This window comes from Eurytemora carolleeae, unplaced genomic scaffold, assembly GCF_000591075.1.
Source record: "Eurytemora carolleeae unplaced genomic scaffold, Eaff_2.0 scaffold119, whole genome shotgun sequence".
Lineage (NCBI taxonomy): Eukaryota > Metazoa > Arthropoda > Copepoda > Calanoida > Temoridae > Eurytemora > Eurytemora carolleeae.
The window spans coordinates 327084-349520 of NW_019396072.1; the positions used below are offsets into that span (position 1 = coordinate 327084).

The 22437-nt window shown below is 33.0% G+C and overlaps 2 protein-coding genes across 9 annotated transcripts; both read right to left on the bottom strand.

Annotated features, from left to right (window-relative positions):
- Positions 1-105: 105 nt before the first annotated feature.
- On the bottom strand, positions 106-6838 carry LOC111712888 (phosphatidylinositol-glycan-specific phospholipase D). The gene is made up of 8 exons (XM_023487643.1): positions 6063-6838; positions 4309-4413; positions 2332-2418; positions 1790-1928; positions 1160-1189; positions 761-807; positions 489-520; positions 106-155 (listed from the first exon to the last, which is right to left on the bottom strand). Exons 1-8 carry the CDS (start codon positions 6095-6097, stop codon positions 106-108), a joined length of 525 nt encoding a protein of 174 aa, XP_023343411.1. The 5' UTR covers positions 6098-6838.
- Positions 6839-6976: 138 nt separating this feature from the next.
- Positions 6977-15987, bottom strand: LOC111713110 (GRB10-interacting GYF protein 1). Of its 8 annotated transcripts, none has more exons than XR_002767610.1 (10): positions 15800-15986; positions 15104-15168; positions 14737-14845; positions 13653-14119; positions 11283-13206; positions 10556-10917; positions 10055-10289; positions 9409-9582; positions 8162-8440; positions 6977-7193 (listed from the first exon to the last, which is right to left on the bottom strand). XR_002767610.1 is itself a non-coding variant. In XM_023487908.1 (9 exons), the coding sequence occupies exons 1-9, from the start codon at positions 15857-15859 to the stop codon at positions 8321-8323; spliced, it is 3516 nt and encodes a 1171-aa protein (XP_023343676.1). In that variant the 5' UTR covers positions 15860-15986; the 3' UTR covers positions 7154-8320. The 8 variants fall into 8 exon arrangements, 3 of the variants coding, with proteins under 3 accessions (XP_023343676.1, XP_023343709.1, XP_023343701.1); XR_002767606.1 differs by having other exon boundaries at positions 7800-8440; XR_002767609.1 differs by having other exon boundaries at positions 7154-7237.
- Positions 15988-22437: the final 6450 nt, after the last annotated feature.

Sequence of the window (22437 nt, forward strand, 5' to 3'; positions counted from 1 at the left end):
ATTGTTTTATATTATATTATTATATTATAATTATATTAGTTCATTATATTATTACATTATATTACATTATTAAATAATATGTTATAATTATATTGTATTATNCAGCTACAACTGTACATTCCATTCATACACTCCAATCATATCTCCAGCTACATCTATATAATCCACTAATATACTCCAATTATATTCCAGCTACAACTGTATATTCCATTCATATACTCCAATCATATCTCTAGCTGCATCCATATTTATTATGTATATGTATTCCACTTATAGTATACTAAAATCATTCACACTCTATACCTACATATACATATATAATCTAAAAATGATTGAAGCATAGAGTCAAAGCTATCATAATCATATATGAAATATATCTGTCTTCCGCCCTAAAAGGGACTGTAAGCAAATATTGTAAATTACAAAATATATACAAAATATGTATAATATCTATTTATCAGTAGTTTAGACATATTTATTAATTTAACCTGCAAAATCATGCGCAGCGTTGAAATCACCTCTGCCAGGCAGAAAACATATTTTTAACTTAAATCAAAATAAACTAGTGTGAAGCGCCAAAATTAATATGACCTTTGTTTGTTGTATTTTTGAAAAATTTTATTCAGAGCTCTACATAAGTCACGTTACTCTTTTTTAAAATTTATTTTTTCAAACAAAAAACTGAACGAACTTTAGTTGAGTTGACTGCATGTTTATCAAAACTTTTATTATTGTCTTTTAACATTAAAAAATATTTTTCCTGAAATTAAGGGCGGCTAATGCAGGAATAAATCCCTGCTTCAGTCCCTGTCATTAAATAATAAAATAAATTTTTCATGTCACGATGATTAAATAATAATTATTTTTGAAAATGTTTAATTAAAACAAATAGAATTATGAAAAGATACGTAGCTAATAATAAAACAAAAGAATAATATAAAAGGGAAATGAATAGAAATAAATAGTTAAAAACATAATAGTTTATATTAAAATATTAAAATTTAAAGCTGTGTAAAGAATTAATAAAAAAGAAGAATTAAAAAGAGCAGGATAACTAACTAACAGCTATAAACGAAAAATCTAAAATAAAAAATAGTTAAACTTGTAAAAAATCAAAATTATTCGAAAAAAAGAAGTCAAATTTTTAATAATATCATACTTGTAAACTGTGCCACGTTATATCAGCAACCTAAAAATATAGAGAACAGAGTTAAAAAAAAATTATAAAAATTTCTTTTTATTTTGTAATAATGTATTATGGAAAGGAATTGAGTTTTTGTTACAAACTCTGATTTTACTATCCCTATATCTTTACATTTAAATGTCAGATACCTTAGATATTTCTAACTATGAATTATTTTAGAACAAATAATAATAGTCTGAAATATCAAAGGTTAACACCATCAGGTTGCAAAGATATAGCAATTTGAAAATCAGAATTTGTGGCTAAAACTCAGTTCCTTTGTTATTTCTTTACTTTAATATTATGCAGTACTGAAGTACAGACATTTGTACATCGAAAATATTACGTAGAATTCATAATTCGAACCCTGATAGAAGATGTTACTTATATCTTACAACACTTTTTTGGTACATAACAAAAAAATCTATTATTTTGCAGCGAAGTTCGATTTTTTTTGCTTTCCCTTGTCCCTACTCCAGGGATGAAGTAAAAAGAATTATCATAATTGAACACAGCACATTGAATAGTGTACAAAAAATACAAAGTGTTTCAATGTTCATTGTACATAGAATACATAGTTACTTAAAAATCCACTAAAGCCTAAACCTGATGGCTGATAATACCAAAGAGGAAAGCTATAATCTTCTCTGAACGTTGGTCCAGGGACGGGTACTCAGTCCGAATGTACTCAAGAGACACCTGGAGAAATAAACCCCAATGGGTGTCCTCGCTCTCACTGTGATACCTTCAATAAAAAATGATTCCGATGGTTTCCACTTAATTACTTCATGAAAAATAATACATCTTGGAGTCCATCCACCAGTGATTCAGAAGTCTTAAGACCAGATTAAATAAAAAGCCAGAAGTAGCTGAACCACAAACTGTCAGTTCAATCATTTCTTGTGGGCCGGGTCAATTGGTTTAATTTAATCTACGTGGTTCAACTACTTATTTTTTTATTAAATCTAGACCTTGGTTTTCTTTCTGTGTTTACACATTAAAAGTAAAGTGTTTTAACACTTTTTGTTGGCCTATATTTTATATATTTTCATATACATATTTTAAATATTAATGTGTGGAATGTCTATTCCGTTTTTTTTGGTTGCATTTTAAATAGTTAGTCACGTGAATAGTAAATGACCTCTGACCTTCCCTGGTAGCAGAGTGAGTTGTAGAATGCATCCGGAAATGGTCCCCCAGCCTGGAGTGCATCCGGGTTTCTCTCCAAAATATCTCTAAAACCAAAATTATTACATCTCTATAGGTAAAAACATTATTTCTTTTCGTGACCCCACTCAGTCTTCATATATATGACCTGTCCGTTAGTTTTTCATTTTTTTTGTAGTATCCAAGAAACGTCAAAACGGCTTAACCGATCGGGCCCGAATTTGTATGGTAACTCACTAGATATCGAAGAGAGGTTTAAAAAATTGTCAAAGAAAAATTTGAATAGTTTTTGTTGTTGAAAAGAAATAAATAATTTCGAAAAAAAGGTTAGCTGCAGACGTGGAGAAAGTAAGAAAAAAAGTCAGAAAGAAATTCTATCCAAAATCACAACATACAGTTTCGGGCAAGACCCAAAGGAATTGAGTTTTTGTCACAAACTTTGATTTTGTATCCTTATATCTTTGCATTCGAATGTCGGAAACTTTCGATATTTCAAACTATGAATCATTTTAGATCAAATAATGTTAGTTTGAAATATCAAAGGTTTACACAATCAGGTTGAAAAGATATGGCGATTGTAAAATCATAATTTGTGGCAAAAACTCAGTTCCTTTGTTGTCTTTTTGAAAGTGGCTTTATTCAATGTTTATCCAATGTAGAGCAGAATTTTGTTTTTGACAATGGAGTATAAGATAACCACACGCAATTCTAAAATCTCAATTTTTTATGGTTAATATATAAACGTCCAGATATAATCAACATATTTGAACAATTTGAGATCCATAAAACTGATACATTTTGTACAGCATTATTTTTTCTTTGTTACATTTACTAAAAAGCATACTGCAGTTACACTTGTTTAAACCCGGCTGACAAATTTTTTTGTCCTGGCTGGACTTGAAGTATTATTATTCCCAACATGTATGATAAATCGTCTAGAAGGGAAATTGGGTTGTTTCTAACACTTTAAACATATTAATTTGGACACATATGGGATATAAAACTGTTATATACCTGATAAAGGTTTGAGTTATTACATTTTACGATTGGGCAAGGAATATTATTTTTATATCGTGCATGATGCCATGATCTTTTTCCGGTCAATTGTACGGAGCCTTAATATCAAAATGGCACCCCTCAACCCCATTGACCAGGTGCATAAAAACAATTTGTGTAACTGGCAGGATTTTTTCCTGATCAAGTAATGTCGCGATCGAAAAAAAATTGAGGCGAGATGAGAAAAGAAAACAATGTGGTTACTTGGAATATTTAGTTTTTTATATCTTTTACATTAGAACAGTTATTTGGTATTGCATTAAATGTGGGAAAAGGTATTTTCTCTGTAAAAAGAATTGAGTCTATGTCAAAAACTCTGATTTCTAATGCCTAAATATCTTTTCAACCCAATTTGTCTTAGACCTTAGATTTTACAAACCATTAATTATGTTAGATCAATTAATCTAAGTTTAAAACATCAAATGTTTACACCATCAGGTTGCAAACATTAGAAAATTTGAATTTGTGGCAATTACTCTATTTCCTTTCCCCGGAGAAAACACCGTGTCGAATCCTTGACCTTTAAATGAACAGAAATCTGACCTAAATTAATATTAGGAAAAGTGACCTTTAAGAAAAAATTGGAATCAAGACTGGACGAGGTGTATATTTTGATAACCATGAAATTTTCCTTTTTCAAGACAGTTAAAGCTTACACTCATAGAAAATTATCAATACAGATAGAATACTAGATGTCATTTTAAGATTTAAGAGTTTTTCGTTCACAGTAACCCTGAGGCAGAAGCCCAAAGGAATTACTTGTATGCTCTCTCTCTGTCTTGTAATTCAATGCTGCCTGCACGGGACCCCTTTGAGCTTCTGCCTCAGGGTTATTGTGAACGAAAAAATCTTGAAAAGACGACATCTAGTATTCTATCTGTATTTTTTTTATCTATGCTTACACTATTGTCCTTGTATGGTTGTATTTGTACTGCACTGATCTAAGTTTATCTAATGCTCTCCAGACTATCTCTGTATGAGTAGAAATACCACATCCATCAACTAAACTAAACATTTTACACAACATATTTCCAGGTTGCACTTAGCATTTACTCTTAATCTTGAAGTTCAATTTAACATTTCACTTAACTTTGTTGGTTACCAATTATATATAATAATTATTTCCACGATTATTTTTTTATTTTTTTCAGGTTAACATCATTTGTTTTTTTTTTGCCTTGTTTATGATTATTAACTGAAAATTTAGGTTTGTTTACAAAACATAAAAATAACGAAAATGTTCTTGTTTTCGTAATTTTGTACATTATTTTATAAATTTTTCTTGAACACTTAAATGCCTCAAAGTCAAATGCTGAAAAAGTATGTTAAACATCATTGTATTGCGTTAAGAAGTGCCCCTATTAGGTACAAAGTCTATAAATGGAGGGGGGGGGGGGGGGTGATTAAACATTTTTTCTCTAAAGGTCGTTTTAACCTCCAAAAGTATGCCTAATATTTCGAAAATGTGGTCTGTCTCTTTTCCAAAGATTCTCAAAAGAATTAAATCATAATTTTTGTTTGTACGTTTTATACAACAAAATGGAGTGAATTGCGTATTTTCAATATTAGAATTGAGGATTTTTCAAAATAAATTACATAACAGGATGTTTTCATTTTTTCGAAAATCTTGCAAGTGACCGAGTACATTTTGAAGGTTAAAACGGCATTTTAAAATGTTTCAACGACGACCCTCTCAATTTGTGGGCATTGTACCTGCTATTAACACTATTCAGTACAAAAAAAACGATGTTTGTGGGTGAAAAAGCGGAAATTGGACAGAGCACATTTTCGAATATTAGGTCTTAAATTGCAGGTAAAAACGGTATTTTAGAAAAAATGTTTCATCATCGACCCCCCCCCCCCCCATATATAGACTTTGTACCTACTAGAAGCACTTTTTAACACAATACAACGATGTTCAGTAAGGCTAAAAAACCTAAACACACTTTTTTCAGAGACACAATACAAAAAAATTATACACATGACCCACTTTCAGTAAGGAAGGGTAGACTTGTTAGAAATATATTTACAGTAATCTGAAAAGTTTTTTATTTGATCAACTACGATGAACAACAATTCCCACTGTTGATCTTATACACAGACTACAAGGAAAAAGTGGAAACGGATGACTTATAAAGCCTAAAAACTTAATTTCATGTGACTCTCCATATATAGAGAGGAATGTCCGACTGTACAATTGAGTTGAAAACTTGATTGTCAGAAAAATAACAAAATCCTCTAAATTATTGATAAGATTAAGGTTCTATTGCGTAAAATGCGATTTTTTAAAATGAAGGGTCCCGGCTTTATATATATATATGTATATATATACACATAAATATGTAATAATTGTTGAATCTAACTATGGTGCAGGGACCCTTCAATTTAAAAAACGCATCATATGTACATACTTTGCTTGTCTGTTTAAGTGTTTGTATCTGATAAACGTCAAACGGCTGGACCGAATCTTGTGTGGGACATCACGTGACCCCAGGAAAGGTTTATGGATATCAAAATTTCAAAAATTTTCCTCCAAAAAACTTCGATTTCCATAAAATTTTGAAAATCCGCAAACTTTTTTTGTTTTGTTTTACAGTGTATACAAAGAGAAAATGTTCACAATCGAGAAAACAGTTTAAATATTTATGCGTGTTCCCTAATATAAACGAGGAGTATCCCAAGGAACAGCATATTCACAGGTTACGAAGAGTTGAAAACTAATCTTCAAGTTCAATTCTTATCTTTAACCTGTAAACAACAAACAACTCGGCAGCTATATTTTACGCATCTTTTTCAGATAAGATATGTTGTAGATACGGAGTTAGGTAAGAACCTTCAAATTCATAATCCATGAACCTGATATGATGAAGAGCTAGTAGTAAGGTAACTATAATGATGTATTTGTGATGAGGCTAGTACCGCAGTGCTTATGATCCATTTAATTTTGATGTCCTGGATGCGCCCTGATAAATGGATCCAGGTAATTAACATTTTTTTAAGAACAACTGATTTTTTAAATAGAAGAATTGAATTAAATTACTTTTCGCTTATTTTCATGCGAAAACTCGATGAGCCTTCAGGGATAAAATTTGTTTAAAATATTTTCTCTTTTTTAAAAGTTAGATTTGGGTTTTGAAAGAAAAATTTTTTTTACAGCTTTTGGTTGATATTTTCCAATTTGGATCCGGATCCAGTAGAAAGCCATGAGCATCTAGTCCTCCTGATGTGTTATCTTATTGCGCTAGAAATTCATCAGCGTCTAGACCTCCTGACATGTTATCTTTCTGCTGTAGAAATCCACGAGTATCTAGCTCTCCTGACATGTTATCTTTCTGCTTTAGAAATCCATGAGTATCTAGCTCTCCTGGCATGTTATCTTTCTGCTGTAGAAATCCATAAGTATCTAGCTCTCCTGACATGTTATCTTTCTGCTGTAGGATATGTTATCTTTCTGTTGCAGGAATCTATGAGTATCTAGCTCTCCTGACATGTTATCTTTCTGCAGTAGAAACACATGATATCAGTTCTGTACTTCTTATCTAAAGATTTAAACAGAAAAATAATTAGATATCATCGTTAAAAAATTTATTGTGTAAACTGAAGAAACTACAGTTGTATGATGTTTCCAACTTAAGGAGATACACAATACACCTACGTACATGAAGAGTCGCACATAAAATTTTGCATATATAAAATTTACATTTCCAGAGCTGGAGACTTTTAAATTTAGAAAATAATTACTAAAGCTAAATTCTATCACTTTTATTTAGAATTATCAAAAGTTTGACTGGTTGGATAGAGTAGGGTATGTTACTCATGGGATTCTAGGTTCTGTTAGGAGTAGGGTAGGTTTACTGTAGGATCCTTGGTGCTGTTAGGAGGAGGGTAGGTAAACCATGGGATTCGTGGTTCTGTTAGGGGAGGGTAGGTAAACTATGGGATTCGTGGTTCTGTTAGGAGTAAGGTATCCATAGGATTCTTAGTTCTGCTAGGAGTAGGATGGGCTAACCATAGGATTCTTGGTTCATTTGGGAGAAGGGTAGCCTAAACATAGGATTCTTGGTTCTGTTGGGAGTAGGGTAGGTTCACCAAAGGATTATTGGTTCTGTTAGGAGTAAGGTAGGTTAACCGTGGGATTCATGGTTCTGTTAGGAGTAGGGTAGGTTAACCGTGGGATTCATGGTTCTGTTAGGAGTAGGGTAGGTTAACCGTGGGATTCATGATTCTGTTACGAGTAGGGTAGGTTAACCGCGGGATACATGGTTCTGTTAGCAGTAGGGTAGGTTAACCGAGGGATTCATGGTTCTGTTAGGGAGTAGGGTAGGTTAACCGTAGGATTCACAGTTCTGTTAGAAGTAGGATAGGTTAACCGTAGGGTTCATGGTAAGTAAACCATTAGAAAGAAAAATTAAGATTAGAAGTAAGAACAAAAATCTAAAAATTTGGTAAGTAGAAGGGAATACATCAATTCATAAAAACGAGGGTTCTGTTGATAGTATGGATTTAAAATATAAAAACCAAGGTTCTCGTAACCATACGAGAATATTCTTATTTATCAACATGCATGAAAATTTAGAGGCATAAATCTTGATTAAGGAAGGGAAAATGAGGCAAGGAAAGGATGAGTAAGAATGAAGTAAAGATCACGGTATAGGACGATTTATGGAATAATGAGAAAGGATCAAGAATGAATCTCGGCAGAGGAGGATGCATGGATTAACGAGGAAGATCAAGAATGTATTCCAAGAGAGGTACATGAGGAAGATCAAGATTGGACGGACGAGAAAGAATCTAGGACTGGATAACGAGTGAAGAGCAGGAACGTATAACAAAATAAGGTTAAACAAGATATTAATGACCAAGGAAGCGTCTGGAAGGAATTAACGAGGAAGGGATTAGCGATGAAAATTATATTTAATGTGGAACATCCAGTTCTCCTCTATTCACCCCCTGTCCTTGAACTGAGAAGCCCAGAAGATGATTTAGGTTGGATTTACTATTCTTACTTTTCTTCTTTCCCTTCCTCGTAGCTTCCTATACAACAATTTTCTTTATAATTATTTATTTTCATGATTATTATTATTTAATTTTCATGATTATTGTTGCATTATTTTTGCTTTAATTATATCTATTTATCCAACTGCCTTGTATTATTATGCGGGACATCATATTTTTTACTGGGAAATAATATCCCAGAAGATTGGATTTTTTACTAAATTTTGAGGATTTTAAAGTTTTTTTCCGCGTTTTTTGGGTTTAAAATTTATATAAGCAACTGCCTTGTGTATAATTTGGGAAATTATATTTTTGCCGGGATTTTTACTCAATTTAGTTTGTTTGAGGTTAAAATTCAAGCCTTTAAATCCCAAATGTTTAAAACTAAATTAAGTAAAAATCCAGGCAAAAATATAATTTCCCAAATTATACACAAGGCAGTTGCTTATATAAATTTTTTTCCACTTTAAACCCAAAAAACTTTAAAATTCGCAAAATTTATTAAAAATCCAATCTTTTGGGAAATTATTTCTCATAATGTCCCAGGACAATCAAAAATAATTTTTCAGAAGATTTTCAATAACAGGAAAATACACGGAATATTAATTCTCTCAGAATGGAATAAATATAATTATTACATTAATTATTATCATTGTCATCACTATTAATATTAAAATAATAATAATTATAACATTTTACTAAAATTATTATAATTATTCGTGATCAAACACTAAAAACAAAGTGTCTACGGCAAATTATCGGAAAGAGAAAAAATTCCATCTTAAGCTCGAGAAAATTTGCAAAGATTCCAAATCTTTCTGTGCAAAATGCACTTTTTCTGCACAAGTCGCACAGCTAGTTTAAGAATTATTTTTCAAACACACAGCAGAACGGTTGTCGAATTCGTTTTTTTTAAATTACAAAGATTTGTAATTTTATAATTTTTATTGCAAATTTCATTTAATGCGACACTCATTCCGCTGTAATATGGGCATCACTGTATTCACCTGGAATTCTCCTTCCCCAGGAGTGATGGCAAGGGCCGGTGTTGTAAGATCGTCTTCATACTTGGTTCCACGCTTCTTAGCATTCTTCCATCGTGATCTCCGTTCAAGATAATCAACAGCAAACTGTTTCTGTGTCTTCCCTTCACCGACATAGGACTTCACATAGTCATGTACCTAGATAATATAGAGGACTTTACATAGTCATGTTCCTAGATAATAAAGAGGACTTTACATAGTCATGTACCTAGATAATAAAGAGGACTTCACATAGTCATGTACCTAGATAATAAAGAGGACTTCACATAGTCATGTACCAAGATAGTAAATAGGACTGACTTCACGGAGCTCTAACAAGAGTTAATTCTACAGAGGAGGGGGGGGGGGGGTGTCACATAATTTAGGGTACTGACACAAGAAAGTTTTTCATCTTTCTGCTACTTTTTACCCAAAAATTGATTTAATCCCCCAGTTAATCGAAAACCCCCCATGTTTTCCAACATGAGCAATAAAAAGGAAAAAAGATTTTGAAGATGGGCGGGAGAATGGCGTATAAAGTGAATATCACTCCCCCTCCCCTTATTTGTTGAAAATTTTCCCCACCAAACTTCCTTCAGGCATAATGGTTGAAGAACATACATCAACTAACCTCATAAGGAGACTCAATATCCTTGAGAAAGGCGAGGAAGGTTGGGATATCAACCTGTGCTCCTAAACCGTCAAGAGCACTTACGCACCAGGAGTCAAACTCTTTACCCCGATCCTTCTCCACTGGTTCAGCAACCTTCTTCTTTTTCTTATTTACTGGCAGAGTTGGAACCTTATCTGGGCTTTTAACTGTTACCACAGGGTCCCAGAATCCTTCAGGGGCAACAACAGTAGCACTGAAAAATAAATAAAAATGTTGAAAGGTAACATTTTTAAATATTTTATAAATTTCTAGAAAACATAAGTTGCTCCAAATCGGACAAAATTCAAGATTAAAAATTAATTATATGATGAAAATAATGCAGTTTTCCTTGCATATAGACCCAGACCCCATTCATATACTCTCGTTCCTTTTTCTATATTTTTTTTTACCCCAGTTCCTGTTCTTAGATATCCAACCCTTTTTTAATCATTCTTTATCCGAAGAAAGTGATTTACTTACCTTTCACTTGTTCCTTGAGCTAAAGTTGTGTTACCAATTAGTTTGGTTTGAGGTATATTTGCCGATGCAGCGATTTTACCCGCCCAGCTCGTACTTGATTTCGAGTTCCAGTTCGTCGCTTTACCGCTGAGTTCTTTCACACGTTTTTTCTTATCCTTCGCCTCCTTCTCGTTCTTCTCCCGTTCCACCCTCGCCTCCTCCGCCTGGATCTCTGCCAGACTCTTCACCTGCCCGGAGTAGGAAGGTGCGGCGGACCAGTTCGCCTGCTTTGATCTGCGGAGTCTTTCTTCATCTTCTCTCCGCCGCATTTCCTCACGAGCCTCCGCCTCGGCCTGATCCCTCGCAAGTTTCTCCTGCCGCTCCTAATATACATGTAATTTAATTAAATGTCTTCCAACATTTTGATAAAAAAGACAGAAAATTCAAGAAATACCAAACTTAAACATTTTTTTTCTTCAATATGTTAAAATCAACCAAAGGATCATTTGAAATTCGTATAATTTTATGTTTCATTGGTTTTACTTATTTCCTTAGATATATAGGAACATGAAGGTTATTTTCTTAACTTATAACAAAATAAAAAACAGAAAATGATTCGCTTTTTAAAAAGTTCACAAATGGTCGATTGCAATTATTGAATGGATCTCTCTAAAATAAATACTCCATGATCACCGNCCCCCCCCCATGAAGAAGTAATGAGAATTGTTAAGTCCTGAAAAAGAATTACCTTCTCAGCTTCAAGCTTCTGAATCTCCTGTAGAGACAATAAACTGTTTTCATTGTTACTCTTTACAACTACTTCCTTCTTAGCCCAAGGAGCAGGTTTCACGGGGATCTCAATCCTTTTCTTTTCCACTTTAGGTTCCGGTACGTGAACCGGTTTCAGGTACTCAGGTTCATTATATTCCTCCTCAGGTTCTGGTTGGATAACAATCTGCTCAACAGGTTGCAAGCTTCCAGGCATACCCGGGATATATGGCACATCTGATATTCCGTTAGTTTTGGATTCTTTAGCTTTTCTCTTCTCCTCAGCTTTTTTGCTCTTTCTATCCTTCTTCTCTCGACTTTTTGGAACTTCAAATTGAGAGACTTCGGATTTATCAATAATTTCAACCGGAGGTTCAGGAAACTCTGATTCGTTAGGCTCGGTCTGGAGATTAGAAATAGCGTGTCCGGAGTCAGTTTGATTTTCTCTAAAATGATCAGCTAGTGGGCCATCTCCGGAAAAGTCTGAGTTAGCAACTGGGCTCTGTTCACTCATATCTTTACGGTATGAGAGCGGAGAGTTTTGATCACTTGAATTACTCTGCGATTTACTCTGTAGCTGTAGCAGAAGAGATTGTATAGGATCAAAGTCTCTGTTAGGATTAATCTCCTCCTCTGCCTGCATCCTGGACTTGAAATCTTGCTGGAGCAGGATTTCGTATGGATCCGTGGAAGGGGACACACTGTGCGAGTTTCCTGAACTGTTTAGCCTCGGGTTTAAATCTAAACCAGGAAGCATCACGTTACCATGGCTTTGTGGTAACAAATTGTTAATGGAGGCAAGCTCTGGGGGCTTATTAAGGTTTGCCAAAAGGTTTCTGAGCGGATCATTATCATACCCACCCAGAAAATCTGCCCTAGGGTCAGGCATTATTTTATTGACCAAAGGATTGGTAGAATTGAATAGCAGATTGGACAGATCTGGAATCTGCTGCTGCTGTTGTTGTTGCTGCTGATGAAGCAACAGTAACTGCTGCTGTGCCAGTAACCGTTGCTGTTGCTGATGTTGTTGTTGCAAGTAGAGCTGATGAAGCTGCATTAACTGCTGCTGTTTCAGCTGTTCCTCGATCATATTGTTATTAATGGGTGGGGGAATAGGTCCAGGAGTAAAGGGATTTCTACCGTAAAGTTTGGTCAACTCCGACAACGGAGTGAAATTAGAATCCATGTTTCTCTGGACCATGAGATCATGAGGGAAATATCCAGCAGTGCACCATTCTAACATTTCATCGGATTTAAAAGGTCCTTGAACCTGCCCCTGAGGATCTAGGTAGGTCCAGGATGATTCTTCAATATCCATCCCAACTCCTGGGGGCGGGGTGTTCTTCAAAACATTTCGATTATCATCCTCTCCTATCATGGACGCCAGGTGCCCAACCATAGCGTCCATCTCGTCCTGTCTAACATTTTCACCGGTATCCCCAGAAGTGGTTTTATCATTATCTCCGACATCGCGAGGAGCTGGTTTAGAGCTCTCGTTCAAAGGTTCGGGCTTAGGGATCGGTGGTTTTGAAATTGCCGGGTTTTCCACGGTTATTGGAGTTTCCGATGGAGCTTTGGATGGTTCGGAGTTGGGTAATTCCTCAGGGTCAACTTCTTCTTCATCCCACTTGTCTCCTTCATCCCACTTGTTCTGCTGCGCCGCCAAGTGGTTCATCTGCTCCGCTTTAAATTTCCCGGAATCGTCGAATGTTCCTCCTTCGGTTGGATCATCAATCGCCCATTCAGGAAGATGATCACTCTCCTGACGTCTTCGCACTGCACCTGGACGAGCGTTTTGAAATTGATCATCGTCATCTTTCCTCCAGCGATCACCTGAGCTTCTAGGATCTCCACCGATCCGTCCATCTCGTGGGTCAGCTCGTTGCATTTTCCCGTTGTTAATCCTGAAAAATAATCTTATGAGCAACACTTAAAGGGAGTGTTCACGAAAAACGAAAGGGGGTATAGGCTTAATGCGATAAAAAAAAGCTTNGGTCCAGATAGCAACACTTGAACTATACAGGATGCAATACGCGTACTGTATGTTTTTATAACACAAATGCGTATTTCCTACAGAAGGCAGCAAGGGGAGAAAGGAATATAGAAAGTAATCAATTTGCTATAGATGTCTCTCTTTGCACCTTTTCTCAGAGGTTCAAAAATTAGTTGTCTGCTACAAGCAATTTAGGAAGGAGGTTTCTACCTGCCTGCATATCTATATATATATATATAATCTTTGATTTTCCCTAACAAGAAATTATTTCCCCACAAGTAACAAATTGACAAAAAAAAACCTTAAAAATTGATTTTTCTACAAAATATAAATCCTTGCATGAAGTTAAAACTAAACCTGTCATTGTTCCTCCAAGAGCTAGATACAGGACCATTACTCCAACCTCGTGAACTAGGAACACTTCTCCAACCATCATCATTCTTAGGTTTAGGACCCTCTCCAGTCCTTCCTCTCCAATCCTCGGCAGGAGCACGAGAATAGTTTTTCCTGGGGCTAGCAGCATCCTTGTCCTCCTCTTTAACCTTCTCCCCAGAGTCAAACCATCCTCCACCTTGTCTCTCGAAGCCTACACTCCTTCCCCGCCCTGAAATATATCCTCGGTCCTCGCGGTCAATCCTTCCTTTTAGGTCGGACTCCTCATCATTCAACCGGTTCCGCTCGTAGTGGGGATATGCAGCACCACCTCGACCACGCCCCCGCCCCCGGGTTGGGGACGGTGGGCGTTTTCCCTGCACACCAAAAGGGCGAAGGCTGGCGTCACTGTTGGCGCCTCTCTGCCAAAGTCGAGTTTCCTCTTCTCCCATCTTAAACAGTAAATTTATCAAGCAATACCAGAACTGTAGTTTATTAATATACAGTCGGATGAAAATAATAAAAAAGTAAAAACAGGATAGAAACTAAATAATAAGTTTATACGGATTTTTTTATTTAAATTCTATCTCAGGGCACAGAAAAAATTGTATTTGAATGTTTGAATCATTGTAGATAATGTAGAAACTTGACACCTCTCTACAAATACATAATTCAAGAAATTCCCAGCTAAGTTTCAACCTCTAGAACATCATTAAATGATAGCAAAATAAGGATGCATGTCTATTGTCTAATGTCAATAATGTCCAAAAACTTCCCACAAAAGTGATCAACATAGATTTGGTGGTATATTTAATAATTTCTTCTATATCTTTTAGTTTATCTTGTTCAGTAAATAAATATAATAAATAATAATAATAAATAAAATAAATAAATAAATAAAATAAATAATAATAAAATAATAAATCTCGCAAGAGTTTTCCTAAATAAAAAAAACAGGTTGTGAAGGACGATTGATTCAGAATGGAAGCAATAATAATTAATCATTCTGCTCTCTTCGAGTCCAAGTCATAAAATCAAGAATAATTTATATTAAATAATATTTCCTGACCTGAATAAGATTGAGAGGAAACTGACATTTCTCGACGAAGAGTGTTCCAAGGGAAAATAAATCTTCGGCCGGAAGTGCATCTTTATCAAATAAGGCGAGCATCTCCTCCCTTTACCAACAAACAGAATATGACATAAAAGTTTATCTAGATGTATAATCTCAAAAAAACTTCATTCAAATTCAGGGGTAGTTATTTTCTTGAACATTTTTTCCCATCCTCATTGAAAAAGAAATCTTTACCCAGGTTTTATTTCTTAAGTTTTAACGCTGAAATAAAGGAAATATTCGATATTTTGGGTAAAAAGTATGAGAAAGGTTAAAAAGATCAACAATAGACTCCATATTTGATTAGACGAATATTCCATTCCTTCCATATCTAAAGTCTGCTAGCTTCATGTTAGGTAGAGGCGGTGTATAGTTGACAGTAGCATGCTAGTAATTAAAACAGAAGGTTAGTTGGATAACTGGAAATCATGAATATACGATGTTGGAACGTTTTATCTGACGCTTCAAACAAAGGTTTAAATATCGAGTAATATTATTATAAATAAATTATTTTTATCCACCCTACCCCGTCAAACGACATTTTAACGAGAGTGGCCGCAGCGCTCGGCCCCCTAGCCTGTCCTAGCCGCAGCGCTCGGCCCAGAATGTGTCTAAACTAACCTAACCGGTGGCCGCAAGGTTAGGTCCAAAAATCGTACACAAGGACGGACCCGGAAAGAAAACCTAGTGCAAAACAGGAAAAATATCTATCTAAAAATAAATTTTCGCCTACGGCACGTCATTTTGTTCCTAAATCTGGATATTTTTGTTCCGAAATAAATCTAGAACCCCCCCTTACTTAAATCCTGTATCCGCCCCTGAAATTAAACTAAATAAATATAATTTGAAAAGTTGAATCAGAACTGTTGTATCTTTACATATTACTAATCTTGGAATTGATTAATTAGAAATAATAAATAAGTATACTTTAGTGTTATAACTTATATGCTATATTTATCTTGGGTTAAAAATAACACATTATCCATGGCTACCCTTAGGTTGAAAAATACTCCTAAACCTGAGGTTCAGTAAGGGCTCTCAACCATTCTGGTCCAAACTTTAAAGTTGTGTCAGTCATTTTCGGAAAGGCTGCTTCGCTGTAAAATTCAGGAATATGCCCAAAAATTGATAGAACAAATTTTTTCCAAGGTCAATCGCTCTGCGCAAGAATTAAGACTGACATTGCCGCAGTGTATTTCCGGTGACATGGTAGACTGCGACAACGAATATTTTCAAAGCGTAGAAAATTAATTGTCCAAACAATATCTAAATCTTTAAAAAATGCATTTTTTATGAAAAAATTTCACAGATCTTGAAATAATTAGAATTCAAAGACTTAAAGTTTCACAGAAAATCCGCAAAGTTTGAAAAGTTTTAAATTAAACATATAAATCGTTGTAATTAATTTTAGTCAGCTTTCTCAAACTACTCGATATTAGTATCGGCAACATTTAGAGTTATTTCTATTCAGAAATATTGTAAATAGCGATTCTGACGATACTTCTAGGAGGCGGGTGAACTTGTGAAGGGAGACCGAGAGGGGAGTATAGATAGGACTCCCACGTTTGCGCGAATACCAGCTATTTTTTTTCACACTCTCTTTCTATGACAGCTTGCCCTGACAGCTTCATTTCATTGCTTCGAAGCGGAGGAGGGTGGATTCTCATTTGAACTATACTCCCGTTTGAACTATTGTTCATTTGAACTACTGACATGACGTCCATGCATATCCTGTAGTTCAAATCAACACAAATTACTTGCTCTGCAGTTGAACTATTTTTCTAAGCTATAAATTCAGTTTTTATTTTTTTTTTATATAATTATGAAGAATTATAGGGAACATACAATTAATTATATAACATATACACAGAAATGTATCAAATGAACATAAAAATAGTTCAAATAACATAAAAATAGTTCAAATTAACATAAAAATAGTTCAAATGAACATAAAAATAGTTCAAATGAACATAAAAATAGTTCAAATGAACATAAAAATAGTTCAAATGAACATAAAAATAGTTCAAATGAACATACAAATTTTAGTATGAAATGAACAAAAAATTTCAAATGAACAAAAAAATAGTTCAAATGAAATAGTTCAAATAAAAAAAAATAGTTCATATGAATAAAAATAGTTCAAATGAAAAAATTACAAAAAAATTGGTTAAATGAAAAAAAGGGTCTGCGTCCTAAAGAACGATTTTTGGACCCCAGCTCCTATTAATTTTGTACATGACCATTTTTTTTCATCAAATTTATTAATATTTATTTATTATTATTTTAGGGTTAGGTTAGGTTAAGCTCATTTTCCTCCAAATCGTAATTTAGACCCATTGACGCGATCTAATTAGTCGTGGGACACCCTGTATTCCCACATCATATAAGACAGAGAACGGGTCTAAATTACGATTTTCGGGACTAATTAGAAAATTTCATTCTAACGAACCATTTTGAAAAATAACATAAGGCTTATAAAAGAATTTTCTTGCGGAAAATATAAGATTTTCGAGTATTAAGGGGTCTATTTTGGTGTTAAAGATTGGAGATAATCTAATATGATATGGGAAGCTCTGTATTATAATAAGACCTCATTAATTATAATCAAACATATTTAGAGATAAAAAGTAGCGGCAACAAAAATACCCCAAGCTTCGGAAACAAAATAAAAAAAACTACAAAACATAAGAATAATACTGTTTATTGATCCACAAACTTTAAACGAAAAAGACCACTTTCAAANTGGATACTAATGTTGAGTATTGATTAATGAATTGGATATTGATCAGGTCGGATTTGATTGTTGATCCAATCTGGATACGAATGTTAGGACAGCTGATGGATACTAATGTTGAGTATTGATTAATGAATTAGATATTGCAGGTTGGATTTAATTGTTGATCCAATCTTGATACGAATGTTAAGGATGGATACGATTCAAATGAGCTGAAATATATTTAAGTGTTGATGCAGGATGGATGCGAATGTTGAGTATTGATTTATGAATTGGATATTGCATATGCTTTCAATCATTACTTTTCATATTATAAGAACTATTGAGAAGAACAAGAAAGCTTTAAATTTCCAATATGTGACCCGATAAACTTGCTTTCCTCATAACTGTACGTAAATATAAAACCAAACGGAGCTACGAGGTCACAAAGTCGTAACTTTAATTTAATCATCTCCTTCTGTCTAGTTTGCTGGGAAGCCACAAACTAAAATTTTATAATCCCAATATCTTTGAAACCTGATCATGTATACCTTTGATATTTCAAACATTAAATTTTTTTGATCTAACAGAATTTATAGTTTTAAATAGGTCTGCGACATTGGGTTGCAAAGATATAGGGATTAGAAAATCTGTAGTTTATGGCCAAGAGTTAAGACTCAATTTCTTTATGTTTGAAAACTTTAAATGATGTAATAGATCATATTCAGTAAATCTAAGTGTATCAATCTATAGTTTTCTCGTTTACTAATCCTAAAGTTCTATTTGGTTTATCAAATCTTGTAAACAGGGAGGAAAAACTAAAACTCTGAATATAATTGTCATTGTCTTCTGAACAAAGGCTTGAATCTAACATACTGAAAAAAATGTAACGTCTTTAAGTTATCATAAAGATTTTATAGTTATTTCCTACACATTTTATTCCAATCGTATTCATGCAAATTTTTGTTTTATTCTTATGAATCTTTCTTTTTTTAATTTGTATATAAATCTTAGTGTAATGTTATGTAATGTTTTATGTTATAATTACAGATTTTATTCTGATTATAAATGTTTAAAATACCACATTTTATTGTATCGATTTATTAAATGGTAAAACACAGTTTTGTGTTTGAATTGTACAGATTTTTACTAATTAGTAGAGATTCTTATCAGTAGTTATACAATATTTTATAAAGTAACCGTCCATACTTTTATTTTCAATTTGATATCACATGCCTTAATTGTAATCGCAGATATATACAGGGTGTCCCACGAAACATGACATTTAATAAATCGTTACTTTAAGTTAAACAAATCTTTTGTTTCATTATCTTTTACTTTGAAAGTAATTTTAATATAGCATGACTCCCATATAATATTTTTATTGATCTTTGGTATCAAACAACTTAACAAATTATGGAAAAAGACATTCTAAACTATTCACCAACTGTCATGTTTCGTGGGACACCCTGTATGTCACTTAACCAGGAAACTGTAATATCATTGTCGTCTTCTTTTTTCTTTCTTTTTAATATGAAAGCAGCAAGAGGATTTTGAAATTTTTTCTATAGATTTATTTCTAAATAATGCGCTATGAACATTATTAAACAATGTCAGTTGTAACATTTACAAATTAAAAAATCTATCGCGACATTTTTTTAATTGTAAGAATAACGAAGACGTTAATCATTCGAAAGGATTTTTGTTGTATTATTGGGCTTTCTTGAAATCGTACATATTTTTTACTGTTTTCACTGCACATATTATTGTTATAATATTATATTTTTTACTGTTTTCACTGCACATATTATTGTTGTAATATTATATTTTTTACTGTTTTCACACACATATTATTGTTGTAATATTATATTTTTTACTGTTTTCACAAACATATTATTGTTGTAATATTATATCTTTTACTGTTTTCACAAACATATTATTGTTGTAATATTATATTTTTACTGTTTTCACAAACATATTATTGTTGTAATATTATATCTTTTACTGTTTTCACACACATATTATTGTTGTAATATTATATTTTTTACTGTTCTCATTGCACATATTATTGTTGTAATATTATATCTTTTACTGTTTTCACACACATATTATTGTTGTAATATTATATATTTTACTGTTTTCACACTCTCACACATATTATTGTTGTAGTATTATATTTTTTACTGTTTTCACACTCATATTATTGTTGTAATGTTGTATTTTTTACTGTTTTCACTGCACATATTATTGTGGTAATATTATATTTTTTACTGTTTTCACTGCACATATTATTGTTGTAATATTATATTTTTTACTGTTTTCACTGCACATATTATTGTTGTAATATTATATTTTTTACTGTTTTCACTGCACATATTATTGTTGTAATATTATATTTTTTACTGTTTTCACTGCACATATTATTGTTGTAATATTATATTTTTTACTGTTTTCACACTCATATTATTGTTGTAATGTTGTATTTTTTTTACTGTTTTCACTGCACATATTATTGTTGTAATATTACATTTTTTACTGTTTTCACTGCACATATTATTGTTATAATATTATATTTTTACTGTTTTCACACACATATTATTGTTGTAATATTATATCATATTATATTATATTATATTATATTATATTATGTTATATTATATTATATTATATAAAGATAGATTGTGCATAAGACGACATTTTTCATCTTGAAAGATATAAATGTACAGAGATGTTTTAAAGATATTCCTATTACATAGATTAACTAGGTCGGTTGTGAACATTGGCTGTTCTTGTCATTGAGTACTTGTGGCGTACATGAGTTCTGTAGAGAGAAATTGAAGTTAGTTTAGTCTCATGTCATGAAATCCATTTAAAAACCTAAACACCCCGCTTATCATTGAAGTACACTTTGACCCCTAGAAGTATGAGTTCGCGGACTGTTCAATTCTTAGTGATTTTGCGTACATAAGCTATCTATGTTTATTTATTTATCTATGGTTTTCACACACATATTATTGTTGTAATAATGATATATTTTTTATTGTAATCATATGAAATACTGCAGACCTTGATTCCATTTGTTCAGTAAACTGTAAACATGAACTATTTGTATTTAATCATTTATATTTTTATTGTAATATTGTGCATATATATGCAGAATTTTATTTTAATCGATCAGATTTTAATTTTGATTCAAATATAAATCATAGTGTGTTACCTACAGCCAGTCTGTAAAACTTCGAAGATTGTAACAAACATAAAAAATGTTACTGCCGAATTTCGAACAATTTTTGAGATTCAGATTTTATAGTAATAGTACATATTTTTTAATGATACAGATTTCTAGTTTACTGTATTAGTTTACATAATTTTGTTTGTTACGTACAGATTTATCTTGATCGTACAGATTTATCGTGATCGTACATATTCTGCAATCTTGCACTAATAGTCTATTTCTAGAGGAAAGTACCCCCATGCATACACAATACACATACCTACAATTCGTACATTTTAATCTTCATGACATAACCATATCTCAAGGAATATAATAATCGGCTTTAAAGTGAATATTATCTTTTGTATCTACATATCATAATCTGACTTTACCCTTGTTTTTATTTTATAACGAATTTTCTGTTTTCTTTTTTTATAAATTTTTTGTTTATATTCGTGATTTTCTAAAACAATTTTTAATATTGATTTTGATGGTTATTATATCGATAGAACTGATGAGGGTTAACACAGACCGTAATGTATTTTCAATAAATGTGGAACGTACACCTATTTTATTTACTCTGTGAGGTAGGTTTGGAGCATTATCAACATCAAATTTTAAATGCATACACACTATATTATCCTAAAAAAAGGGGGCCTGGACTTTTAATCTCAATAATTCGAATAAAATGCTATTTTGCAGATTTATTCACTAGAAATTCCCCTGCTTAAATTAAAAACGCGTAAGAAGAAGATAATTTTTTTTATAATCTCAAAATAAAGAAATATAAGTTCCCAGATTTTCGAAAATGGAGGTTTTATGCAGATTTACAGCATCAGCTGAAAATTATTCAAATCCTTTGTATGCAAATTCTTTATTTAAGTCATTCACAGATTTCTTTGACACAGTTGACTAGTAGGGTTTCTTTATATATTTCAACAATGTTGTTAAATATAATTAATACAATATGAAAATGCAGGGTTGGTGGATAAACTACGAAATATTTCCATTAATATTATTTTTCAGGTTTCTGACAATATAGGTTTCTAACACAGAGGATATACATGGACACACAAAGATGGTTCTCATCACTACTGCTTTACAGTACACTTACAGGCTGTACAATGTACACTTACAGGCTGTATAATGTACACTTATAGGCTGTACAATGTACACTTACAGGCTGTACAATGTAAACTTACAGGCTGTACAATGTACACTTACAGGCTGTACAACGTACACTTACAGGCTGTACCATGTACACTTACAGGCTGTACAATGTACACTTACAGGCTGTATACAATGTACACTTACAGGCTGTACAGCGTACAATGTACACTTACAGGCTGTACAATGTACACTTACAGGCTGTACAATGTACACTTACAGGCTGTACAATGTACACTTACAGGCAGGCTTTACAATGTACACTTACAGGCTGTACAACGTACACTTACAGGCTCTACCATGTACACTTACAGGCTGTATACAATGTACACTTACAGGCTGTACAGTGTACAATGTACACTTACAGGCTGTACAATGTACACTTACAGGCTGTACAATGTACACTTACAGGCTGTACACTGTACACTTACAGGCTGTACAATGTACACTTACAGGCTGTATACAATGTACACTTACAGGCTGTAGTACAATGTACACTCACAGGCTGTACAATGTACACTTACAGGCTGTACAATGTACACTTACAGGCTGTACACTGTAC